Genomic DNA, 27,304 nt, shown 5'->3' on the forward strand with positions numbered 1-27,304 from the left:
TGCATTTACTAAGAATTGCATACAATGCCGGTTTTAATATATTGCCGGTAACATAATATTATGTATGATAATAATTCTTAAAAAAGTATTTTATACATTTCTTAAAAAGCTTCGATATTGTATACAATAATACAATTCATATTCAAATTGTTGTAAAATAGTCACACTTTTTTAAGTTGGTTGAATACACTAAAATACTTATAAGGATCGTACCTACTAATAAAAGTAACAAAATGAATTTTTAAAGTTCCCAGTAATCTTCTGGAATCAATTTCAATAAAAATATAAAAATTCACTTCAAAAAAAAAAAAAAAAACATCCGAGTTTTTTTTTGTTTATTTAATAACAATTAAACCACATCGAATCAGACCCTGAAAAATGAAAGGGTTCTATTCCTGAGCATACTCAAGCGTAAGAGAAAATAAATTTGGAAAATCCAAAAGTGCACGCCTCATAATTTTTTTTTAATAATTATTTATTAATTATTATTTTTGTTTATTTAATAACAATTAAACCACATCGAATCAGACCCTGAAAAATGAAAGGGTTCTATTCCTGAGCATACTCAAGCGTAAGAGAAAAAAAAAGACTCGATTAGTAAAGTATTTTGGTCGCTATCGTGTTAACAAGAAAAAGGATCCGCACATACAGACACACGGACGTCCAAGACAGAACTTTTTTAAACTGTTTTTTAACTAGTTTAAATAACAAAAATGACATCAAAAATATCATGAACGTTAAAAATAGTGTTTTTTCTTAATATGTGTGTGTATGTATTATCTTACAAGTGCAATGTATGATATATAAAGACATTTTAAGTTTGAAAAATCAGATGTTTTGCGCGAAGCGACAGTAGTACCCACCTCAACGCTTCGCTTATGAGGCGTGCAAAAAAAGACTCGATTAGTAAAGTATTTCGGTCGCTATCGTGTTAACAAGAAAAAGGATCCGCACATACAGACACACGGACGTCCAAGACAGAACTTTTTTAAACTGTTTTTTAACTAGTTTAAATAACAAAAATGACATCAAAAATATCATGAACGTTAAAAATAGTGTTTTTTCTTAATATGTGTGTGTATGTATTATCTTACAAGTGCAATGTATGATACATAAAGACATTTTAAGTTTGAAAAATCAGATGTTTTGCGCGAAGCGACAGTAGTACCCACCTCAACGCTTCGCTTATGAGGCGTGCAATTGCAATGACATCTCTCGTAAATCTAAATATTTGTACAGTTAATATTAAAAATGCATTCCTATTTTAAATGTAAAATCTTATGATAATATTTGATATTATAACAAGGATATTACTAGAAGTACCTAAAATATCTCCATTTACGTAGAACAACAAACAGAAGGACCATAGGTAAGTACATTATGCCTTCCTCATAACTCTTGAAAGATAAAACAAATCATACAAACACGAGCATTCAAGCGGAAAATTTAATCTCATGCCATGAAGCACTATTTCCTTGTACTTACAATAACTTATGTGAATACTGAAGACTGGGAGAAAATGCAATTTTGTGCCAATATAAAATGCGATGAAGTAAAGGATGAAGTCTGCGGCATTCGTGAGGAAGGTGATGGGTTCCGATTGAAATTATTTGAGAACGAGTGTCAGTTGTTACGTTATGGTTGTAACGTTGACGAAAAATTAGGTAATAAGAAAAAATATTATTCCATTATTATGAAGTAGATGATAGTAAAACAATATCAAAAGAGTTAAACAGATTTAGCAATAGCATTAATTAATTTAAGGATAATGTAAAACGGTGGTTGCATAATAATACCTATACCTAATAGTTATTTCTCATAAATATTTTTCAATATGTAAAATTATAGGTAGGTAAATTGCTTTCCAAATCGGTGGTATATCAATTTTTTATGACGATGCATAAGCCCTTCTAAAGTCTAATTCAATTAAGTGTTCGAGTTACAAAGCTTGATTTGATTTGATTGAGATTCCCCTTATGCTAATAAATTAGGACAGACGGCACGGACTAATCTCTTATACATATCCATATAGCTTCCATTTTTCGCAATATTGGTCTGGCCGCGGAATGTAGGTACTATTTAGTCAGGGAGCCCGCGGCTGCAGACCCATAACACAATAAAAAGCTCTAAAGTGTTCTCTCTCTCGTCTCGTCGTGTTTGACCTGTGTAAGCCGCCTTTTTGCTTGATACATAAAATTACCACTGGCATAGTTTCTGCCAATCGATACACAAAACTGGAGTGAGTTCTATATTTAAATATTAGGCGGTATTGTGAATATTACCAATATAACGCTCGTAAGGATGAGCGAGCGCGTAAATTCACGAATTTATTATAAAGGATAATAATTAATTAGGTACTTTATATACAAATAACAAAATATGTACCTACTACTGGTAACTGTTAGAAATTTTCACAATGCAATGCAGACAATAGAAATCTTAAAAAATACACGAGAAAACATGTAAAACGTGTTACAATATTCTTGTATTCTTTCTTCAACTTTCCAGTATTAGACGGGACTTTAAACTAGGTACTTTCTTTTTAATTCTGTAAGCTTACACATGTCAACGATTGTAACTCACTGATGTGCGAAGATTCATTGTAAAGGGTGATTTTTGACGTGACAACGTCTTAAATTAGGTTGCGACTGGGAGTCACTTATGAAAAAGTGTAACGCTCGGTAACGTTACGATGAGTCACCGAACGAGAGAGAGGCCCGCGGTCTGCCGCGCGCGCAGCACATAAATATTCTACCGAGAAAAAGACGTTGTCACGTAAAATCTTCGCCCGTAAAACCGACTTTACAGGCAACCATTTTTTTTTTTGCTGGTATCTTTTTGGCGATACTGTTTTTGATAGATCACGCGTGAATCATGTCTTGTGTCTTTATCAAACTTGTTCAGTTTGGTCTATAATTTAACCATGAATCGACTTACGAACGAACAACGCTTGCAAATTATTGAATTTTACTATCAAAATGCATGCTCGGTTAAGAGAGTGTGAAGTCGGTTAAGAAGTGCGCGATGCACTTCTTCGATTGGCGATTTTTTTTTTTGCCCAAAATGGAAGAATTGGGCACATGTGGTTTCAAAAAGACGGTCCCACATACCACACGGCACGCGAAACAATAGCCCAATTGAGAGCCGCCTTCGGCGAACAGTTTATCTCACCTTTTGGGCCCGTCGATTGGCCGCCTAGATCGTGTGATCTAACGCCTTTGGACTATTTCTTATGCCTACAGGGATAAACCAGCAACGATTGACGCACTGGGAGCCAATATTGAAGCATTTATTTGTGATATACCGGCCGATGTGTTGTAGAGAGTGTGCCGAAATTGGGCCTTGCGAATGGGCCATCTAAACCGGAGCCGCGGCCAGCATTTGCATGAAATCATCTTCAAACATTAAAATATTATATTGATCGTTCTATCGATTCCATTATAGATTACATCAAATTTTTGAAATTTTTTGTGTTTTTTTTGAAAATCAAATCCTATACCTCTTAAAAAATCACCCGTTATAAGATGTTATAACTTTATAGTTTATTTCTAAGAAATCTACGTACAGTATAATGTATTCAAGTGGCTTTTATCAGCTTACGTCATTCGCGTAGAATAAGCCGCTTTCCCAGCAACAAGTTAACTCGTAATATATTTTAGCAAAACTGAATTTTAATGCGTTTAAAAGCTCATAAAATATGTGAGTGGATGAATTATGTTATTGCGCTATTATTTTAATATGTGGTGAATCTAAAATACATAAGTAGGTAATGTGGGTTTAAATCGGTAAAAATAATTCTACGCTAGATTTTCCTTTCAGTAGATTATTGATTTTTAGAAATTAGGTAGGTTAAACAAACCTTGGACATTATTGCGGATAGCTATTTTATTGATAAAACTACGCTGATAAAGTACCTAAATTTAATTAAGTAGAGATATCACAATTTACATTAGTATTTCATTTGATTGCTAATGTTCGATCTATTCAAACATTTGAATAACAACTAAAAGCATTGTTCAAATAAATCACATTCCGATGGAGCGTAAATTCGATGTACCAACTCAATAAAGTATAAAGCCTATTTCGTATTAATAGACGAAATATATCGATTTCACATATTGTTCTGTGAAATATTTGACGGTAAATAATACTACAGTGTACTATAAAATATAATATTACCTATACTTAGACTATAAATAATATAACCTAACATTTAAACTATATTAATATAGCATTGCGATTTACCTAGTCTTATCTTAATCTTAATATCTTAATCTTAATCTTAATCTTAATCTTAATCTTATCTTAATCTTAATACTATTATAAAGGCGAAAGTTTGTAAGGATGTATGGATGTATGGATGTATGGATGTATGGATGTATGGATGTTTGTTACTCTTTCACGTAAAAACTACTGAACCGATTACAATGAAATTTAGCACACATATAGAGGGTAACTTGGATTAACACATAGGATAGGTTTTATCCCGGAAATCCCACGGGAACGGGAACTATGCGGGTTTTCCTTTGAAAACGCGGGCGAAGCCGCGGGCGGAAATCTAGTTATGTATATGTTTCAACAAAAAGTCAACCATATTGAGCAAAAAGGATCAGACATAACCAGGTGCTATTGTTCAAATAATAACTGTTTTTCATTCGAGTAAAACGCTTTTCCAAAACTGCAAAACACAATAAGAAAAAAGTCATAACACGAATTAAGACCTTTGTCCATGCAAAACAACGTAAAACAAAAACCTTTTAGTGTCCATTAGGATTTATTAAAGCAATCACCAGACGGATTAAATCTACACCAAATATCGAAATTAAATTAGCTATGACAGATTGAAACGCATGGAGCATATAGCATACTAAATAGAGCTATGATGAAAAACATATTTTATTTATTTTATTTATTTAACTCTTTAATAGTTGTACAGAACAGTTGTACAGAAGCTTTAGAACTACTTACACATAATCAGAGTACAACTATTTTGGCGGCCTTATCACTTAATAGTGATCTCTTCCAGGCAACCACGGTAAAAGGTAAACAAGCAAAATTATCACTAATTGGCGGGACGAGAACAGAAAAAGAATAATTAATAGCAAGAAAACAAAAAAATAATAATATATATCTACCTTAAATAATACAAGTCCATATACAATATACATATACATACACAATATATAAATATACATATACATAAATAAAATAAACAGATATACATACCAATTACATATTATATAATATACATAAATAAATATATACTCAGAAGGAAACACACTGATATTGAATAAGATAAAATTATTATACGAATACCATCTATATCTAATACAGATACCACGACCTAGACCTTTAGAAATTAAAGATTTTAACGGATTTTAAATGCGATTTATTCATTAGTTATATTATTATCCCGACGTTTCGCACACTTTGCACAGTATTATACATATATATATATATATATACATACATATATATATATATATATATATATATATATATATATATATATATATATATATATATATATATATATATATATATATATATGTATAATACTCGCGTAAAATCAAACACTAGAAAAAACAACATGAATAGGTATTATGTTTTACAAAGAGATAATGAAAACACTGATTTGATTCTGATTAAAAATAAATTAAATTGTAAACTTGTAAGGTGATTTAGGTACTTAAATAATATAATTGTTGATTTTCTTTGCAAAAACATTTTTTTTTTCAACTTTCAAAGATCCATTTCCATCTAGATAAAGATAAAAAATCTTTAAAAAACTAAACACAAAGACTGTAGTCTGTAAGGTTTCAATAATGACGTAGAGTCGTTTTAGTAGTTATAGTAATTATAGATAAAATGTTTGTTAAAGTAACCGTCAGTGTTATAATATTCATTTTGTTTCAAAGTAGATAATTAAATTTGACTATAGACAACTTCTGTCCGTAACATGAACCTTTAAAACAAATTTATTACATTTAATACAGTTTTAATCATTCTTTTGATGTCCCGTCCCACGTAAAATAATCTCCTTTCATATTTTATATGAAAATTGGAAAATGTTCATGTCTGGTAAATATTCTGCGTCGAATACTGCAAGTTTCATTGAAATATCAGCGCTTTTGTTACCGCTACGTTTTTGGGATTAATTTTCAGTTAAAATAATATTACATTTTCGATTCCTTTTAAATTACATCCGCTTTTCGAAATAATATTTCAGCTTACGGAATAATCAATATGGAGTACTGTAATGAAGCTTTTCCAAATGAAAACAGGACCAATTAATGTTAAAAAATTAAATGGCGGCAGTATAAAGGATGGACTTGAAAATAATTGTGTAATTCCTGGTTGTAATAATACTGAAGACAAAGAAGTATGTGGTATACGACAAGACGGACCAGGATATAGAATAAGATTATTTCGCAACAAATGTGAATTATACGAAGTAAATTGTAAAGAACGCACAGATTTCTTTCAAATAGATTTATTTATTTGTAAGTCTGCACTAAATTATAGTGAAACCACTCAAGTACAAAAATTAAATGATATTAATAGAAACATCAAAGATAAAATTAATGCTATTAGAAATTTGGTTATTATAAATGGCGCTATGCTTGGGAAAAATACTGATATTAATGATACGATTGATAATTTCTTTGCCGCGACTCATGTTTTTAATTTACCGATGAAAGAAATGAATCCTCTCAACACAAGGCGTAGGTTGATAAAGAACGCTGGGCCAATCAAGATATTTGTACCTTTGATTGATATACCCAAAGAAAAGAAAAATGATACTTATCACCAGCCTACGCTATCGTCATGCTACCACAAGTGCCCAACGGTATGTTGCTCATTATAAATCTGTGGCATCTGGGAGACACCTGTTAACTCCATTTTTGGCAAAATTTTGTTAGATACATGTTTGATAAGTACAGAAAGCGCAGATTTTTTTGATCCAGGCGTGATATCTCTACGTCCACGGGAAGTAAATGAAAAAAAAATGTACACTCCTGTTAAATCCAAGATTTTTTGCTACAATCAAGATATATTATAATTATCATTAATATATCATAGTAACTTTTGATGCCAAACCTGATAACTAATATAACAAGTACATAAATGTTAATTCCAAGCTTTATGCCTATGGACTAAAACTTGTTAAGTCCCAGTTACCGCGTATGTACCAAAAACATGAGATACCTACATGTTAATTATTGCAACTTATCAGATTTGGATTTATATTTCCAATTTGGGATATATAACGGTGACTTCTAAATAATTAAAATACAGTGTTATTTTAATGTAAATATCTATTTATTTTCAAAATAACCACCATTTTGCCGATGGGGGATAATTGATGTGGCTCCGGGGCGACTAGGAGAGTAAACTCTATCGTTATGGCGGTTATGAGACTGTTCAATCGGAAAAATTTCTTCATCTGTGAAAAAAATATTTTTCCACGCTTCACCAGCGGAGCGCGCTTTCAGTAAGCGACATATTATTTCAAGGAGTATTTTTTTAATCTTTATCACCCAACCGCTGCGCTTTTCGCAGCTTGTATGCTGTTAACTTGAGCTCATTTTTAACAACTCGTTGCAACGTTGAATGACTTACACCTAAATCTCGAGCCATTTTTCTTACCTTGGCTTGTGGATTGCGGGTCAATCTTTGTTTGACGATATGTCGAAGCCTAGGCGTCCTCAGAGTTCTTTTTCTGCCTCTTCCCGGACGATCACCAAGATGGCCAAGCACATCGTATTAAAGTCGCAGTACCTCGCAATGCCGCTTACCATATAAGGATATTATTGCAAAAAATTACTAATTTTTAATTTATTCTCTTCACAAATAACTTTAAGTTGGCGCCAAATCATGTGAAAATAATAATTAAAAAACAAAAGCAACGCAGCATGTACCATTTTTTAAATTTATTATTTTCAAATTTGTCAACGTAATTTAGAACCACCCTGTATATTACCTGTTATGTATTGTATTGCATTAGCTCAAAAATCTACCGAAATCCACCACAAGTTTCTCGTGCCAGGTCACACTCATTTTATTAGAGTGTGACGGTGATCATGCGTTGATAGAAAGATTTGTTAAAGAGTACAACCCGAATATTGCAGTTGAATGTTATAAAAATGACAAGCAAAAATTTCTCGGTGAAATTTATGACACAAACCGAATTTTACGGTTTTTCGAAACTACTAAGAATTTTGTCAAAAAAAATATTGACATTTCAAAACAATCTTTTGCTTGGAAAAGTATTTTCTGGCTAAAATTTGAAAAAAAATCAGCGGAAGTAAGTTTTAAGTATTCATTGGAGAAATCAGAGCCTTTTAGGACATTTTCAATGAAAAGAAGAGGAAGGCAAAGTATATTTTGTTTAGAAACATTACTCCCTGAACAGGCATATGTCGGAGGATTGGCGATTGATCCATTAAATCTTTAACCAAAAAGTTTAAAGATTTAATGGATCTTATGCAATTCATTGATCCAGTATATCGCGATTTCTATTCTAATTTAAACCAATCAGCTTCTGTTTTGGAAAACTACTCAGTTAGCGAAGAAGATTATGATTAGTATCCAAATGAGTGATTCTTTTGTTTTGGTATTTATTTGATATGTGCCTTTATTTAAATTTTTCGTTGCATGTACACTCCTGTTATGTCCATACTTTTATTAAAATTAGCCATAAGAGTGATTCTGTAGTGTGCGTCATAGTAATGTGTGTATTCACAGTAATCAAATATCGTAAATTCAGCGGTTTGTAGCGCGGCGAATGACGACACCCCTGCGAGAGCCAGTCGTCTGCCACTCGCCTAACTAAGCTAACGTTAATAAGGTATAAATGTATAAATATAATAAAGCAGTTCAGAACATACAGTATTTAATTTGAAGACCCCAGCCTCTGTACACTAAACTGGTGACCCCGACGTGATCAAAAATCGGCGTAAATAGTGACATTGGCTGTGGGGCAAGTTTTTGTTCGAGATAAAATTCCACGCGGCACGGCGACAGGAAGTTAGCGTGACGCAATCGAAGAGCACGCGTGACACGTGGCGACTACAGCGGCAGGCGGCTCATCAGCTCATCGGCAATCAAAATGAATAAAGCAGCAGCATCAGACACGGAGATCAAGGAAGGGGCGTCAGGCGCGGCGTTGGCATCGATAAGCGTGTCCACCAAGCTGCCGGAATTTTGGACAGACTTGCCAAGGTTATGGTTCGCACAGTTCGAGTCTGTGATGGCCCCACAGAAGCAGGGGGAAGAGACCAAATTCAACCTGGTCATATCGAAACTCGGAAAAGAGGCCATTCAGCAGGTCAGTGACCTCGTGATGTCACCACCCGCCCAGGACAGGTATACGGCGCTTAAGGAGAGGCTGCTGCAGGTTTATGAAGAGAGTGCCGAAAGACATATGCATAAGTTGGTGTCGGAGCTGGAGTTGGGTTCGCAAAGACCCTCCCAGTTTTTAAGGCGCATGAAGGATCTGGGTCGAAGCGCACAAATTGCAGACAACACACTCAAGAGCCTGTGGTTGTCGAAAATGCCGTCATCAGTTCGAGCAGTCATGGCGGTTTGTGAAGATCAGTCTCTGGACAAACTGGCGGCCATGGCAGACAAGATTACCGAATGCACCAACGTCGGTGATGTGGCAGCCGTGTCATGCAAGAAGGAAACAGATGAGCAGCCGGACGAGAAGATGAGCAGATTGGAGCTGGAGGTTGCAGCGCTCCGCGCCGAACTGAGGGGTCGCGGGCGCTCTAGGGGCAACGACAGACGGACCGACTTCAGGAGAAGATCGACATCGCGGCCGAGAAGAGCACCTGGAGACCCGGACTGGCTGTGCCGTTTTCACTTTCGGTACAGATCGAGAGCTAACCGCTGCGAGCAACCCTGCGCGTGGCGAGCCAAGCAGTCGGGAAACTAGACGGAGTACATGCGGGCACGGTGGACGGATGTACTCAAGGTCAGGACATCACGCGCCCGCCAGCCTTCAAGGATGTCCCAGAGCATTCTGTGTATCATCACATCGAGACTACTGGACCACCTGTGCACGCGCGTGCCAGGAGGTTACCGGCCGACAGGTACGATAGGGTCAAAAAGGAATTCCAATTGATGCAAGAGCTAGGCATATGTAGACCTTCAAATAGTGAGTGGGCCAGTCCTTTACATATTGTACCTAAAAAGGATGGTGGTATCCGACCCTGCGGGGACTACAGGATGTTAAACGCAATTACAAAGCCAGATCGTTATCCGATACCTAGGGTACAAGATTTTACGTATGGGTTACATAATAAGAATTTTTTTTCAAAGTTAGATATTTGTAGAGCGTATCATTTTATAGGTATTAATCCAGACGACATTAAAAAAACAGCCATTATTACGCCATTTGGGCTTTTTGAATTCCCAAGAATGACGTTTGGCCTGCGTAACGCGGCACAAACATTTCAAAGATTTATTAATAATACAGTTTTATCAGGCATAGAACAATTGAATTATGGCAGCGACTATACAGGGGGCAAAGGTCAGTCGGTCGTGTTCGGTTACATAGATGACGTCATCATAGGATCGGATAACCCCGATATACACAGAGAACATTTACGATTAATATTTGAGAGGTTGAGTAAATATAAAATGTCTATTAATTTAAGTAAATGTGTTTTTGGACAGTCCTCTATAGAATTTTTAGGCTATTTAGTTTCAGAAAAAGGCATAAGTCCGATGCCGGAAAAAGTTAAAGCTATCGAGTCATATCCGAAACCGGAGACAGTAGAACAATTACGTAGATTTTTGGGCATGTTAAATTTCTACAGAAATCATATTCCTAACGCTGCTCGAGTTCAGGGAGTTTTAGATAGGTATTTACACGGGGCTAAAAAACGAGATAAGACGCGTATAGATTGGACAGACGAGGCGAATAGTGCATTTGAAGTGTGTAAAGAAAATTTAAAAAATGCCGTTACTATTTCGCATCCAATATCTAGTGCCAAATTAGGGTTAATGACCGACGCGTCAGATTTTAGTATAGGGGCAGTGTTAAATCAGTGGGAAGGAAATTCTTGGAAACCTTTAGGATATTTTTCAAAAAGATTATCGGAACCGCAAAAGAAGTACTCCACATATGACAAAGAGCTTTTAGCGATTTATTCAGGAATAGTTTACTTTAGGGATTTAATCGAAGGTAGAAATTTAACAGTTTACACGGACCATAAACCTCTCACTTTTGCTTTAAGTAAATTAAGTTCTAATAAAGAGTTACCTAGGCGAGCGCGTCAATTGTTGTATATTAGCGAATTTACAAGCGACATACAACATATTCAAGGCACTGAAAATCAAGTGGCCGACGCTTTATCGAGAATCGAGAGTATCGTATGTCCTAGTTCGAGTGAATACGTGGAGGTTGCGAGAGCACAGGCGACAGACGCTGAGCTCGCGGATTTGATGAAAACAAATGATAAATTGCAATGGAAACAGTTAGCGCTCGATAATAATGACGATATTAAAATATATTGTGAAACATCAGCTCAGAATATTAGGCCGTATATACCAGCACAGTTTAGGAAAAGTATTTTTAATAAATTTCATGACGTTTCTCATCCCGGAGTTAGAGCATCGCGTGCGTTAGTTAGTAAAAAAGTTTTTTGGCCAGGCATGAATAAAGACGTGGGGACCTGGACCAGGACGTGCGTTAGGTGTCAGAGAAGTAAGGTTTTTAGGCACACTGTTTCAAAACTTAGCGATTTTAACAATAGCGAGCGTTTTGAACATTTGCACGTGGATCTGATAGGACCTTTACCGGAAACCGAGCACGGTTTCCGTTATTGCGTCACTATGATCGACAGATTAACGCGGTGGCCTGAGGTTTGCCCTGTGAAGGACATGACTGCGGAGTCGGTAGCTAGAGCAGTTTATGAAGGATGGATTTGTCGCTTCGGTTGTCCTAAAGTTATTACCACCGATCAAGGTAGACAGTTTGAAAGCGAATTGTTTACAGATTTAATGAAATTATTAGGTATTCAAAAAACGAGAACTACCCCGTACCACCCGCAGTGTAACGGTAAGATAGAAAGGTGGCATAGGTCCTTGAAGTCGGCTCTGGTGGCTAGATTGAACAATAATCTATCATGGTTAGTAGAACTACCTACGGTCATGTTAGGATTGAGAGCAGCTTGTCAAGCGGACACTGATAATATCAGCGCGGCGGAATTTGCTCTGGGTCATTGTTTAAGGTTGCCGGGAGAATTTTGTTCGGATAAAAGTACGAAAAGTGATAATCCACATTCATTTATAACTAAATTAAGAGACACTTTGAACAAAATTAAGCCCATAAAAAGGGCATGTAAAAATAGTAATAGTACTTTTGAGCATGCTGATCTAAATTCCTGTTCACATGTTTTTCTAAGAGTGGACGCGGTACGGAGACCGCTAACGCCTCCGTACAGCGGACCATATAAAGTTTTAGAAAGAAATAGTAAAGTTTTTAAAATATTAATTGACTAGCGACCCGCCCCGGCTTCGCACGGGTGCAATGCTGATACTAAATACACTACAGAAAAATTGTGAACGTTGTATAGGTATAAAAATATAGCGGCCCGCTCCGGCATCGCACGGGTATAAAATACATAGCCGGGCGGCCGCAAACGCTACGTCCCGCAATTTTTTTTTAAATCTGTAATATCTTCGAAAATATTCACTTAAATCATACGGTGTAAAGGGCCATATAGATCTATATTAAATGAACAATGTATCCATGGTATTTAATTGGTTAAGGATTAATGCTGTATTGGTTAAAATCGCTTCGAAAATTAGCCATTATTTGTCGTAAAAAGTAAATGACAAAAAAAAGTTATTGTGGGTTATCCATAAGAGATAGACATATACCATCGCGGACTTTTCTGTAGACCTTTTCAATGTGTATAATACTTAGTACATTATTTTGATAAAACTCGTAGGGTTCAGCCTGCGTTTGCAATGTAAGCGGAATAAATGTAATTTTTTACGACATCACATTAGAAACCTCAAAAATAACAGTACTTCTCCACTACTTAATGGATCTTATTATACATATAAACCTTTCTCTTGAATCACTCTATCTATTAAAAAAAACCGCATCAAAATCCGTTGCGTAGTTTCAAAGATTTAAGCGTACAAAGGGACATAGGGACATAGGGACAGGGAAAGCGACTTTGTTTTATACTATGTAGTGATAGTGATAATAGAGAGTGTAATGTGTCGATTGATAGACTTAAGCCTGCGTATATTTTAGAAGAAAATGAAGTTAGACATGACAGTAGATTAGATCAGCATAGTGAGGCTAATGTGTGCACGCCTTTACAGAAATCACGTAGTGGCAGAATAATTAAAAGACCTGTAAGATTTTTGGACTGTAACTAGGTTAATGGTGCATTGGCATTCATTATTCACCGTACCGTACAGTTAACAAGTTATTGTGATTACTCAAGTATTTTATGTCGTTAAAAATAGTTAAAAGTGTTATTTTTTCTTAAAAATTTGTGAGTTAATGTGTGTAGTGCTTATTGACGTTAAAAGTGCACCATAAGTGATCCCCAATAAACAATAAAGGTACAATCCGTGAAAAAATATTCCTACTTGAATATAAATCTACCGTTCGATCATCGACAAAGCAGCTTCACGAAAAAACGCGTAAGCGCCGCGATATGCATGGCGCTTAAGACCTTTTCGACGCCGTCTCACTGTTTGAATGCTTACGGTCTGTGAAACTAAACAGAACTTTGCTATTTTGTTTTAATGAGTCCATGCTAATTACTAAATACAATTTATAATGCAGTGTTTAGCATGTCCACAACTAATTGACCGCCATGAACTTATTATATGCGTGGCTTGTAAGGGTACATATCATTATCAATGCGTGAATATTTCTTCTGTGTATTATCGTGAAAAGGTTTCGGAACTTAAAAAGTATTGGAAATGCCCTGGTTGCGAGAATATCGCAGCGCGCCCTCGCCGAAACGATAATACACCAGTACGCCGCGTCCGGGATTCAACCCATGACATTTCAGTAATGTCCTGCGACGATGAAACATTAGCCAAACCTCAACATCTTGACCCGCATTCTATTCCATACAGTGAATTCGGTCAACTGCTCGATATAAAACTGCAGAATATAGTCGAGACAATTTCTGAAAAAGTATTAATCGCCATAAAGTCAGAAATAAACACAGCCTTAGATAAACTTCGATCAGAATTCACACAAACAACCGATTTCCTGGCTGACGAGCAAAGAGAATTAAAGTCTAAACTGACGTCTGTCTCTAAAACTTTAAAAGAGGTCCAGACTGAGAACGCGCGTTTACGGGAATCCGTCATAAAATTAAACTCGAAAATAGAGACCATAGATAACATTTCCAGATCTTGTAATCTTGAGATTCACTCTGTACCCGAGCGAAAAGACGAGAACACTGTTGCCCTATTCAAAAAACTCTGTGAGGTGTGTAAAATACAATGCGATGACCCATCAATTCGCGCCTGCCGTCGTGTTACTAGGACGCAATCTTCTCCACGACCTCGTAATATTCTAGTTACGCTTGGATCTTCGCGTCAGCGAGATGAAATCATTTCTGCTATTCACCGTCACAACAAAAATCACCCTAATGACCACATAAACTCATCCCACCTGGGTATAGAAGGTTCACCTGCCAAAATTTATGTTGCAGAGCATTTATCACCTGAAATGAAATACCTTTACTACGAAACTAGACGGACAGCGAAAATAAAATCTTTTAAATTTGTTTGGGTTCGCTTTGGAAAGATTTACGTACGTCGAAATGAGTCATCTAACGCTATTTTAATAAAAAACATTGACACTCTCAGTGCACTTTAGCTTTAGTTTTAATCTAACTCACACGGACTTATGTACATGTTGTCATTTTATTTTTTCTATTTTATGGACGTATTTTATCAAAATGTAAATAGGATAAGATCTAAAACTAAGGACATTTATCTTAATATCTTAAGTAACGACTACGACATCATCTGTTTAACCGAAACAAATTTAAACGACTCTATAAATGACAACGAATTGTTCGATGATCGCTATATCATTTATCGAAGAGATAGATACACAACGAATATTACAAAGAAAGAGGGTGGAGGAATTTTAATTGCTATAAATAAAAGGCTTAATGTAGTTCGTAAGTATCAATGGGAAAGTGTGATTGAAGATCTTTGGGTGACGATTATCCCATCCCAATCAAATAATAGGCGTATACATTTATGTTTATGTTACTTACCACCAGATTTAACTTTACCCTATATCAAAAGTTTTTATCAATCTATTCATAATATAGTTCTTCAATCTGATAATACTGACGAATTTATATGCCTTGGTGACTTTAATACTACTAATATTGATTGGCTGAAAAGCTCCGATAATTTCTCACTATTACCTTCTAATCCACGGGATCAAAAAGCTAACCTTCTCTTAGAATCTATTAATCTTTGCAATTTTTACCAATTTAATCATATTAAGAACATTAATAATCGTTATCTTGACTTAGTCTTATCAACAATAACTAGTGTTTCAGTAAATGATGCAGACCCCATAAGCCGAGTTGACCGCCACCATCCCGCATTGTCAGTTACTGTAAATTATACAGTTAATCACTGCCCATCACCCCGCTTCAAACAACCTAAGCGTCCCAATTTTAATAAGTGTAATTTCTTGCGTGCTCGGTATGAAGTTTCTCAAATTGAATGGAACAACGTGCTTTGTTCCAACGATATTGACGTCAACGTCGATATATTTTACGGCATAATAAATAAAATCATTCACGATACATGCCCTTTAACATCCAAAAGAACCGATGAATTTCCCTTATGGTTTACGCCTGCATTGAAACGGTGTGTTCGTGAAAAATTAAAGTTTCACAAAAAATTTAAAAAGTTTAAAAATCCACGCGATTACGATACATACTCTCTATTACGTCGTCGCAGTAAATTGCTTATTTCTAAATCTTATAATAACTTTATCTCCTCAACTGAAAGTGCCTTGCAGGATAATATTAAATGTTTTTGGCGGTACGTTAATGATAAGAAATCTTCCAAGTCCTCAATTCCTAAGACGATGAAGTATGGTGATCTAGCATGTTCTGATAGTAGGGGGATATGTGAGTTGTTTTCTAATTATTTTAATTCTGTTTATCAAGGCGCGCAATCCTCCACTTCATCATTTACCGATAATACATTCTCTGCATCTTTAAGCAACTCTGTACTCAACAACATCGCAGTCAGTAAGCAGAAGATTATTACGACAATTCGAAAACTTGATGTGCGTAAGGGAGCTGGACCAGATGGAATACCACCCCTCTTTATAAAAAATTGTTGCAAGGAATTGGCGATTCCATTAACGATCATGTTTAATCAATCCCTGAAGACTGGTACATTTCCTAGGGTATGGAAAACGGCTCACATAATACCCATTTTGAAGTCTGGTGACAAATCGAGCTGTGAGAATTACCGACCGATTAGCATACTATCTTGCCTGGCTAAATTATTTGAAGCAGTAGTCTACGATACACTGTATTTTCATCTCCTTCCCTTGATTTCTCCGAATCAACACGGATTTATAAGACAACGCTCGACAACTGCAAATCTCCTGACTTACCACTCATATTTATGCTCTGCTTTTGAAAAAAGACAACAAGTGGACGCCATCTATACCGATTTTTCCAAGGCTTTCGATAGAGTAAACCACATTATACTTTGTAATAAACTAAGTGCTTGGGGAATACATGGTAATTTACTCCGATGGATTACTTCCTACCTGTCCAACCGTAGTCAGCTTGTTGCTCTTAATGGCTCATTATCCTCACCTGTTCTAATACCTTCTGGCGTCCCGCAAGGGTCCCATCTCGGACCCTTACTCTTTATCGTATTTATCAATGACCTCATCGACAACTTAAAATGCCCATCTCTTATGTATGCTGACGACTTAAAGGTATTCTCCACTGTGGCCAATATTCAAGATGCTTATATACTACAAAATGACCTAGATTCTATAGCGAAATGGTGTGAACTTAACCAAATGACCCTGAACGTTAATAAATGTGCTGTTATAAGCTTTACGCGAAAGTTTAACAAATTAAATTTTAATTACAGTTTTAACAGTCAGGTTCTTCCTCGTGTTTCCGTCATTAAAGATCTCGGTGTTTACTTTGACGATAAATTGTCTTTTAGAAGTCATTTCGATGATATTATCAATAGAAGCTCTCGTCTCCTTGGGTTTATCTCAAGGATCACGAAGGGTTTTAAAACACCATCTAGTCTTTTACATTTATTTGAAACCCTGATTCGTTCAATCCTAGAATTTAACTGTGTCATATGGTCACCGCACTATACAATTCACATCAAACGCATTGAACGACTTCAGAAGCGTTGCTTAAGGCTGGTTTCTCTTCGTTACCACATCGGTCGAAGTGGATCTAGCTACGAAAGTCTTCTTGAGAAATTTAATCTTGTCTCGTTGGAAAAGCGTCGACAGAGGCTAGAACTCATAACACTCCATAAAATCGTTCACTCATCTATTCACTCTCCGTCACTACTGTCAACTGTTAATTTTAATGCTTCATTTCGCTTCCGGACTAACAAAACTTTCTCTTTACCTTTAACCAGGAATAATACCTCCTTTTATAACCCCATATCTCGTTTCTGCCGTTTGTACAATGATTTATCCACAAGATTCCCCGATTTTGATATATTTGATCATCGAATAAACATATTCAAAGAACATGTCTGTCGAATCTTGAAATGATGTCCTAGTTTTGTTGTTAATGTATTGTGTAATGTAACCATTATTTTTATTGTCTTTCTTTTATATGTAATATTGAATTATCGAATTTTTAAATATGAATTTATTGTAATACGCTTTAGATAACTTTAAGCTGTATCCCATTGTAGTATTGTAATTGTACACATTTTGTTGGGTTGCGATCTGCTCGTAAAATTGATGTGGCGCCTATGGACCCGGCAAGATCGTAGCCTGTTGTGTGTATTTAATTTGAATAAATAAATAAATAAATAAATTGGCATTTTTGTAAGCAAGTAGGCACGCGAAGGTTGCGTAATGTCATCTCAGCACATATTAATGTTATAAGTAGTTGTTAGGAATATTTGTATTCATTTTATTTCAAATCTCGGCTCAACCAGTTAATTATATATAATAATTAATAATATATAAATTTGAGTGTCGGCTCATTTCACAAAGTTAAACTTTAAAGTTATCAGCATTAAACAATATTTAACAAAATGGGAAAAACATATTCGGTTGAAAAGAAAGATGAAGAAATTGTTATCGCTCAAAACGGAGCGAATCACGCCACAGCATCTAATACTGATTTTAAATTGGAAGTGTTGAGCGTCACGGTGACGGTTATGGCGGTCATCCTTTTTGTATTGTGCGCTATACTAATATACAAAGTTTGTGTTATACGGGCAAGGAAAATGTTAAGGAAGGAATTAAATTGTAGTCAAGGCACAGATTTAAGTGTTATCTCACAACATAGACTCCCAAATGTTAATGTTTGCTAATATATTTTTTTTTTTATTTTTATTTGTCAGTTATGTAAATCATTTTTTTTTTTAGAAGGGGGTGTATGTAGTGTGCGTCATAGTAATGTGTGTATTCACAGTAATCAAATATCGTAAATTCAGCGGTTTGTAGCGCGGCGAATGACGACACCCCTGCGAGAGCCAGTCGTCTGCCACTCGCCTAACTAAGCTAACGTTAATAAGGTATAAATGTATAAATATAATAAAGCAGTTCAGAACATACAGTATTTAATTTGAAGACCCCAGCCTCTGTACACTAAAATTCCATTGTGAAATTAACTTATAAATAAAGAAATATAACAAAAATAACGTAAAATTGTTTTAATTAAATGAATAGCAATGAAATAATCATTATTGCACGCCTCATAAGCGAAGCGTTGAGGTGGGTACTACTGTCACTTCGCGCAAAACATCTGATTTTTCAAACTTAAAATGTCTTTATGTATCATACATTGCACTTGTAAGATAATACATACACACACATATTAAGAAAAAACACTATTTTTAACGTTAATGATATTTTTGATGTCATTTTTGTTATTTAAACTAGTTAAAAAACAGTTTAAAAAAGTTCTGTCTTGGACGTCCGTGTGTCTGTATGTGCGGATCCTTTTTCTTGTTAACACGATAGCGACCGAAATACTTTACTAATCGAGTCTTTTTTTTTCTCTTACGCTTGAGTATGCTCAGGAATAGAACCCTTTCATTTTTCAGGGTCTGATTCGATGTGGTTTAATTGTTATTAAATAAACAAAAATAATAATTAATAAATATTTATTAAAAAAAAATTATGAGGCGTGCACTTTTGGATTTTCCAAATTATTTTTATTTTGCTCATTTTGAGATAAGTCCATTCCACTGCAATATTTTTTTTTTGGTTATAATCTGATAAGTCACATTATTCGCTAAACTACTGCGTCAATTTTGTAAACTGTACAAGCAAAAAAAGGGTTAATATATGATATTTCATTATAATATGACATAATTCATTTATATCTTATATCCGATTTTTAGCAGCCAATAATATGTTAAATTGCTTCCCCTGAAAATTTTACTTTTTGGAGTTAACAGGTGTCTCCCAGATACCACAGAAATCTATTAATATAAATATGATATTTGTGATGTGATCTTTAAGATGTAAAAAATGAGGTAGGAGGTAAGCTTACCAATTAATGTTATTTCAATAGGGAAAAAGCGCGTAATTTTTAAGGTTTTTCCAACATGAATACAATATTACTTTAGGTACTTTAATATTTAACTTAATCATACTAATTTTATCTCTACTACGGGGACAAAGACGTTCCATGTGGGTTTAAGGTAATGGCCCACAATGGTAGTCACATGATGGTGTCATCAAACTTTAAACTTCCAGAACTTTTATTATGACGATATATTTTTCATTTTATTTCGATTCACGTACAAGTTCAATTTGGGTTGAACATTCGATTTTCTGATTAAAGTACGTGTATAATATGTATTGTAAACCTATATACGATACGATATACCTATATGTAGGATACGTACAGAAAGTTACAACAGAAGTTAGTCACAATAATTAAAAATGCTAGTTCTTCCAAAATATTTTAAAATCATTCATAAAATTGAAATTATTATTTCCATCTCTAGCCGTCATAGCGGTCAAGTACAGTCGTGAATGTTTTTTGTTCTGCTATGGATTGTGGCAAAAAAGGTTTTTGTTTCGCATGTACATGATTTTTTAATAGAGGTGTTATTGACAGGTTTTGATGTTCGCTTCTAATAGAAATGAATAAAGAATAAAGTTTTGTAAAACGTGTAGTATTCATACAAAAGAGAAAAGATTTAATTACTGGTGGAAATTTGGATGAGGGTTAGTGAAATTATTGAGTATTTAGAGTAAGGATTTTTATTGCAACTCTATGAAATAAAACTGATTAAAAAATTTTCAATTCAACCTCGATTTAAACAGAATCGATAGTTAAAAAAATAATTTTGCTTGAAAATATAAATACATGCATTTCAAATTCTTTTTGAAATAACTCATCCATGGTACCTATCTATCTACGATATAGAGTAATATTTTATAAAATAATGGCTATCCAAATATCTTAGATCTCTATGAAAATAGAAACAATTGAAATTAAATTAATTCCACTTGGGTGCACGACGATCGACATCAGTAAAATAATAGTTTATCTTATACTAGCGACTGCCCTGGGTTCGCATCAATTCAGTGAAAGGAAAAACCAACCAACATAGTTAAAACTTTCCGTTGAATTTAAGTCTGTTTTCTCAATAGATAACAGATAATATTATTTTATTGTCCCGTTCGTGTATTATAACAGTATTCACTTTGCTTACGAATGGCTGGACTTTGAAGTACGATTTCTAGGTATGATAAAATATTTTATAAGATTTTTCTTTCAAGATTCTTAAAGATATTTCGAACATTACTTGGTGGACCTTCTAGTATTCTCAATTTGAGTAAAAGAGTCGATAAAAATATTGGAACTAAAAATTCTCTAAAAATCCTTAAAATCTGTTTATTTTTGGTGCGGTCGGTTAATATCTGATCAAGTAAATTGCCAGCATCTTAACAATATATGTTTTAGAATATTTCTGTACATACATCTGAAAATAATTGCATTTACAATTTGTAGGCCAATTTATGCCGACGGCGCGACGGAACATGTAAAGTTACATAGAGCGCATCATCAATCTCTCTGAATATAGATTTAAAAGGCAAATATCGTTCTTATTTCTATTTAAATTAAATGAACAACTCTCTGAGATATTGTTTAATGTATTTTATTGAATGAAAAATAATTATTTTAAGTATTTTTTTATTGTTTTCAGTAAAATTATGTCTTGTCTGTTTTTTATTGAACTAAAGCTCTTTCTTTCTTCATTATTTATTTATAAATAGATATTTAATTAATTTACAGAAATGTCCGGACACTTACGCCCCGGTTTGTGGTGTTCCCGGAATAGTGGCCCGGGAACCGGCTTTAATGTTCAAAAACCATTGTTTTATGGACGTAGCTCAATGTAAGATGTTTTGGGAAAATAAGAGCAGTACTTCACATAGCTCGTGTTAGTATGAACTTCGTTTATTTTGAAATCCAGTTTTTTTTTGTATCAATATAAGACTCGTATTTTTTATTAATTACGTATGTAGAGTTTGAAATAATGTTTGTATAGATTTTGAACATGATTTAAAACTATTATATACTGTATTATTCATGTCTTTTATAATGATACTTTTTTGTTTTAATTATATTATTATAGTAGATTAATCTACATTTAATAATATTTGTGAAAGAGGTGATGACGTTGAAAGACTACCAATGGATTAAAAAATATTTAGTCCAACGTCTTAATTAATTTTTGCACGTCGTTGTTTCTTTAATAAACTGAAGTATCATTAAAATGTAGCTACTCACACAACTACACACAAAAGAGCATTCTAATATTATATCAATCAAATATCAATGCAATATTATACATGCCTATCATTTACGTAATAATTGAAATAGCAAAATTATCCCCACAAAATACGGGAAGAGATTCATGGCACCATAACATACTTTACAGTAGGTCAGTCAGTCAGCGTTCACATGCTCGTATCGATCAGATTCATTTTGACGAAATAGGTTTTATTAACAATCTTTTTTATTTTCTTAGCAGTGATTAACCGTTTTTACGTTAATTAGGTAAGTAATTTAGGTAATGGAATATAAGATAGGTAGATGAAAGAATAGTGATGTATAACTACTTACAAGTTTATTTTCGAAGTTTGTATATTTTTGCTGTAGATTTTGTATGGAAATATATTTTTGTGTATCATATTTTTAAGGTAATATAATAATTATCGTAACGGTATTGTTTGCTTCTTAGCTTTGTGAATTTGATATTGTAAAATAATCGAATAATTTACCCACGTCGCGAAATATAAATACCATATTATTTGAAAAGCTCAACTCAATTCAAACTGAAATAAAGTTCCATAAAAAGTGTCATAATATTAAAAAACATAGCGTGTAAAACTTTAGTTTAAATTAATAATATTTTAAACCATATCAATGACAAAACGCTTATCATAACAACAGGCTCATATTTTTCTCAAATAAGTACCTACGTGTTTTTCTATCTCGGCTTCTCTTAGATAATTGCGAGATACAAATTTATTTCCTAATACCTTTTTCACTTCATTCAAGGTATTTCCTGGCAAAAAAAGTCCTTCAACCGGGTTCTATCTAAAAATACATTATAATCTTTTTAAAATTGCAGGCTTTAAATATAGAAGATAGACAGGGTTAATTTCCATTTATAAATTTAGTACGGCTCTTCTTTTTGCTTATCAGAATTATCTCATTCGTATGCAAAATAGAATAATTTTGGAGTAAAATCAATTTTCATGACTACTATTTTTGCTTTTTAAATTAAGACTAGTTATAGCGCCTTTAAATCTCCATTTTAACTAGAAACAAATAAAAATTAAAACAAAAAACTTTGAAAAAGTTGTGGGTGGTAAGGCTTATCCAGGTAATATTATAGTTATGCTAGTTTGGTCAGGCTAATTATTTAAATTATGTGCGTAGCAACCTATAGGATAAGTTGCTATCTGTTGCTATGGACATAATTTAAAAAACGACGCAGACAATTATTTTGTTTTTAGTTTCTAAAGATTGATAATTGAGTTAATTAATTCTTAAAAATCAAACATTACAGAAAGCTTTTTAATTAACAGAAAATTCCTACGCACTTACACAGCGTAGCCATAACAAAATATTTTTCAACAAACAAAAGACAATGTTATCAATGCTTCTCAACAACGTTGCTAAGCAACGGATCTTAAAGGTGTATCCTTATCAAACGAAGCAAAGTAGAGATATAATGGGCCCTCTTCACAATGGGCAGCGTTGGGCGAGTAGAGGCAATCAGGATAACGTAGAGGGCCGTAATTTCTATATGATCGGACGTCATACGTAAACATCGACGATCATTTGTTTTTCCAACGCTGACCATTTTGAAGACGACTTATGAAAATCACCCGCTTTTCCACCAAAGATGTGTGAGGATGCGTGGTGAGGGATGTGTTTTTAATAAACCAATCATATCGCTTCATTCACCTCGCCTCGCTCAGCACAGCTCTGGTGAAAACTGCTCACCGGTGCTAGGTTTTCTGCGCATACAAAACAAGCGTGAGATGTGTTCGAGAAATGTCTGCGAGGAATGCGTACGAGGTATGTTTATTAGTTCTACAGAAGACATTTCACAGCTTAGCTACACATCCTCGCACAGCTTGCCTTACGCGAGACATTTTCCTCGCACTTCTCTGATGGAATCGCAGCTTAAATGTCTATGATCGGCCGTTATTATAGATGTTTATGTAATCACCGTAATTATTGCACGCCTCATAAGCGAAGCGTTGAGGTGGGTACTACTGTCACTTCGCGCAAAACATCTGATTTTTCAAACTTAAAATGTCTTTATGTATCATACATTGCACTTGTAAGATAATACATACACACACATATTAAGAAAAAATACTATTTTTAACGTTCATGATATTTTTGATGTCATTTTTGTTATTTAAACTAGTTAAAAAACAGTTTAAAAAAGTTCTGTCTTGGACGTCCGTGTGTCTGTATGTGCGGATCCTTTTTCTTGTTAACACGATAGCGACCGAAATACTTTACTAATCGAGTCTTTTTTTTTCTCTTACGCTTGAGTATGCTCACGAATAGAACCCTTTCATTTTTCAGGGTCTGATTCGATGTGGTTTAATTGTTATTAAATAAACAAAAATAATAATTAATAAATATTTATTTAAAAAAAATTATGAGGCGTGCACTTTTGGATTTTCCAAATTATTTTCTATTTATTTTATTTATTTATTTAATGGCGGCAAACATCGACGTTATTTTGTTGGGCCAACGCTGCCCATTGTAAAGACGGCCCATCATCGCCATAACAGTGGCATACATAGACGATCATTTGTTGGCCCAACGCTGGCCATTGTGAAGAGAGACCATCACAGGTATATTTGTGAGGGGTCGTCTCGCAGCCCACGCGAAGTCCCCCTCAAGTTCAATGTCAAGAGCTCACGGGGCCCACTTGTATCCGATATTTGTGCCTCAATTATTTTGGGCTTATAATTATTATTGGATGAGTTGTCTGTTGAGTCTGTTGTTGATTGTTTATCGCATTGCATACGTTTTTCGTAATGATAATTAGAAATTATGAAATGACTAGCGACCCGCCCCGGCTTCGCACGGGTGCAATGCTGATACTAAATACACTACAGAAAAACTTTTAACGTTGTATATAAAAACATAGCGGCCCGGCCGGCCGCCGGCCGGTACCGCCGCAAACGGTACGTCCCGCAATTTTTAAATCTGTAATATCTTCGAAAATATTCACTTAAATCATACGGTGTAAAGGGCCATATAGATCTATATTAAATGAACAATGTATTTAAGGTATTTAATTGGTTAAGGATTAATGCTGTATTGGTTAAAATCGCTTCGAAAATTAGCCATTATTTGTCGTAAAAAGTAAATGACAAAAAAAAGTTATTGTGGGTTATCCATAAGAGATAGACATATGCCATCGCGGACTTTTCTGTAGACCTTTTCAATGTGTACAATACTTAGTACATTATTTTGATAAAACTCGTAGGGTTCAGCCTGCGTTTGCAATGTAAGCGGAAAAAATGTAATTATTTACGACATCACATTAGAAACCTCAAAAATAACAGTACTTCTCCACTATTTAATGGATGTTATTATACATATATAAACCTTCCTCTTGAATCACTCTATCTATTAAAAAAAACCGCATCAAAATCCGTTGCGTAGTTTCAAAGATTTAAGCGTACAAAGGGACATAGGGACATAGGGACATAGGGAAATAGGGACAGAGAATGCGACTTTGTTTTATACTATGTAGTGATGATACTGAAACACATTCACTGAAGTTTTTTGCTAATTTTATTCTTTTTTCTACTCTTTATTTATTCTTCGATTAAACTCAAATGTTAAATGGTCTTTTTGAGGGTAGTTTATTTTATCTAAAGTCTTTATGCCTTTATACTATATAACTTAATTGAGATTTACCTACTCGATACGATACTAACAATACATTAACAACCGAGCTTTCAACTCAAAAGCCTTCAGCAACGACGTCATGCCTTCAGCCTTCAACAATATTGAAAGGCGTGAAAAAGCACACATAAGAATATATCCTTTGATTTGAGCACCGTCATAACCGAATTTACGCCTGCCATCCCGGTGCCAACGGAATCGCTTTGTGACAAAAATAGCACAATGAACGCGATTTTAAAAAATTGTTCTCAAAGAACACGTGGACGGCTATTGATTAACCTCGCTTCATACCCTTTGAGGGTAGTGCGCTAAAAAATGACCGTATCAATATTGTGATTGGCATCATGTTTGTAGTCAAACACAGGGCAGGTTGGCTGCACAGCTAGCCCGAGGCGCGACGGCTGCGTTGACACACGTTCGTAGCTGTCGACGTCAGCGCTGGATATCGGATATCAATGCTATATTACCTGCTATTGAGATACGGTTGTGTACACAATGCGTCTGAGGTCATATTAAGCCAGGTATATCCGATTGGGCAGTGGAAATAATACAATGTTGAATTTTCAAACTGATTGCATTCGATTCACGTACCTAGTTATTCGATTGGAGGTATACAAAGTTGCTTCTTAGCGACAGTCATAGGTCTTAAATAATCATAAACATTTACTAGAGCAATTCTTAAAACTTAACTTTTAGGTAGAACATTTATAGACAAGAATCTAAACAAAATCTGTCTTATCTTGCCATATAAAAGTTATAACCTTTTCTAAATAATATAATACCACACTACATTATATAACGTTTATTCCGTATTTTGATTATACATAAACCTCAATAGTTTCAGTCATGTGTCCATTATATGCAATAATTATTTTTCAACGATTCTGAGAAATCATTGAAAAAGCGCGTTTCAAAGGGTGGAGATGGTTCCCGGTACGGACTAAAGTAGCTTTCACAATGTATTTCATGATAAAATTTCTTTCACTTTTTTAATTTTTTATGCACCACTGTCCACCATACTCAACATTTGTCCTAGTCGTTTGGGTTGCCTGGCAGAGATCGCTGTCAACGATAAGGCCGCCCTCTGTACATTGTTAAATAAGTTATTTAAATTGTCCTATATGGTGTACAATAAAGAATTTTTCATTCATTCATTCATTCATAAAATGGAGATTTTTTCTAATCTTGCAAATGCATGCGAAATGCATTGAGTGGGATTATTATAATATGAGGATAGATGGTACATTATGAGTAATAACGACTTAATAAAAATGCTTGATATTGATAAGTGAACTTGTAGTAATTAGTACCATAATATATTTTTGTGTTCCAATATCTATCTGAAACTTTTACCCTACAAACCGTATTCTATTATAGTATTGTTAATAACATTGCATTATTTAATATGAACAATTTCTTATATTCCAGCTTACATAGAATCTTCGTTCCTTTTTTGTATGGGAGATGAGATGAATGCTCTGTACAGGTTTCTACCAGCAATAAGAACACTTCAGAGGATGGGGCGCTTGAAGAAAAAGGGAAAATTCAGGGCTAAGTTGAAGAACTTTAGGTTTATTAACGAATTTCGATCTGGACGTCCTAACTTTATGGGATAA

The 27,304-nt window shown here is 34.5% G+C and overlaps 1 protein-coding gene and 1 pseudogene across 1 annotated transcript; both read left to right on the forward strand.

Annotated features, from left to right (window-relative positions):
• Positions 1–1,459: 1,459 nt before the first annotated feature.
• On the forward strand, positions 1,460–27,304 carry LOC149474941 (uncharacterized; annotated as a pseudogene).
• On the forward strand, positions 8,733–9,956 carry LOC149474942 (uncharacterized). Its single transcript, XM_089714052.1, has one exon. It carries the CDS (start codon positions 9,113–9,115, stop codon positions 9,938–9,940), a length of 828 nt encoding a protein of 275 aa, XP_089570178.1. The 5' UTR covers positions 8,733–9,112; the 3' UTR covers positions 9,941–9,956.

The sequence above is a fragment of the Colias philodice genome, chromosome 32 (assembly GCF_061535455.1).
Source record: "Colias philodice isolate Cphi_HAF_F1 chromosome 32, ilColPhil1 Martin Lab GWU primary, whole genome shotgun sequence".
Lineage (NCBI taxonomy): Eukaryota > Metazoa > Arthropoda > Insecta > Lepidoptera > Pieridae > Colias > Colias philodice.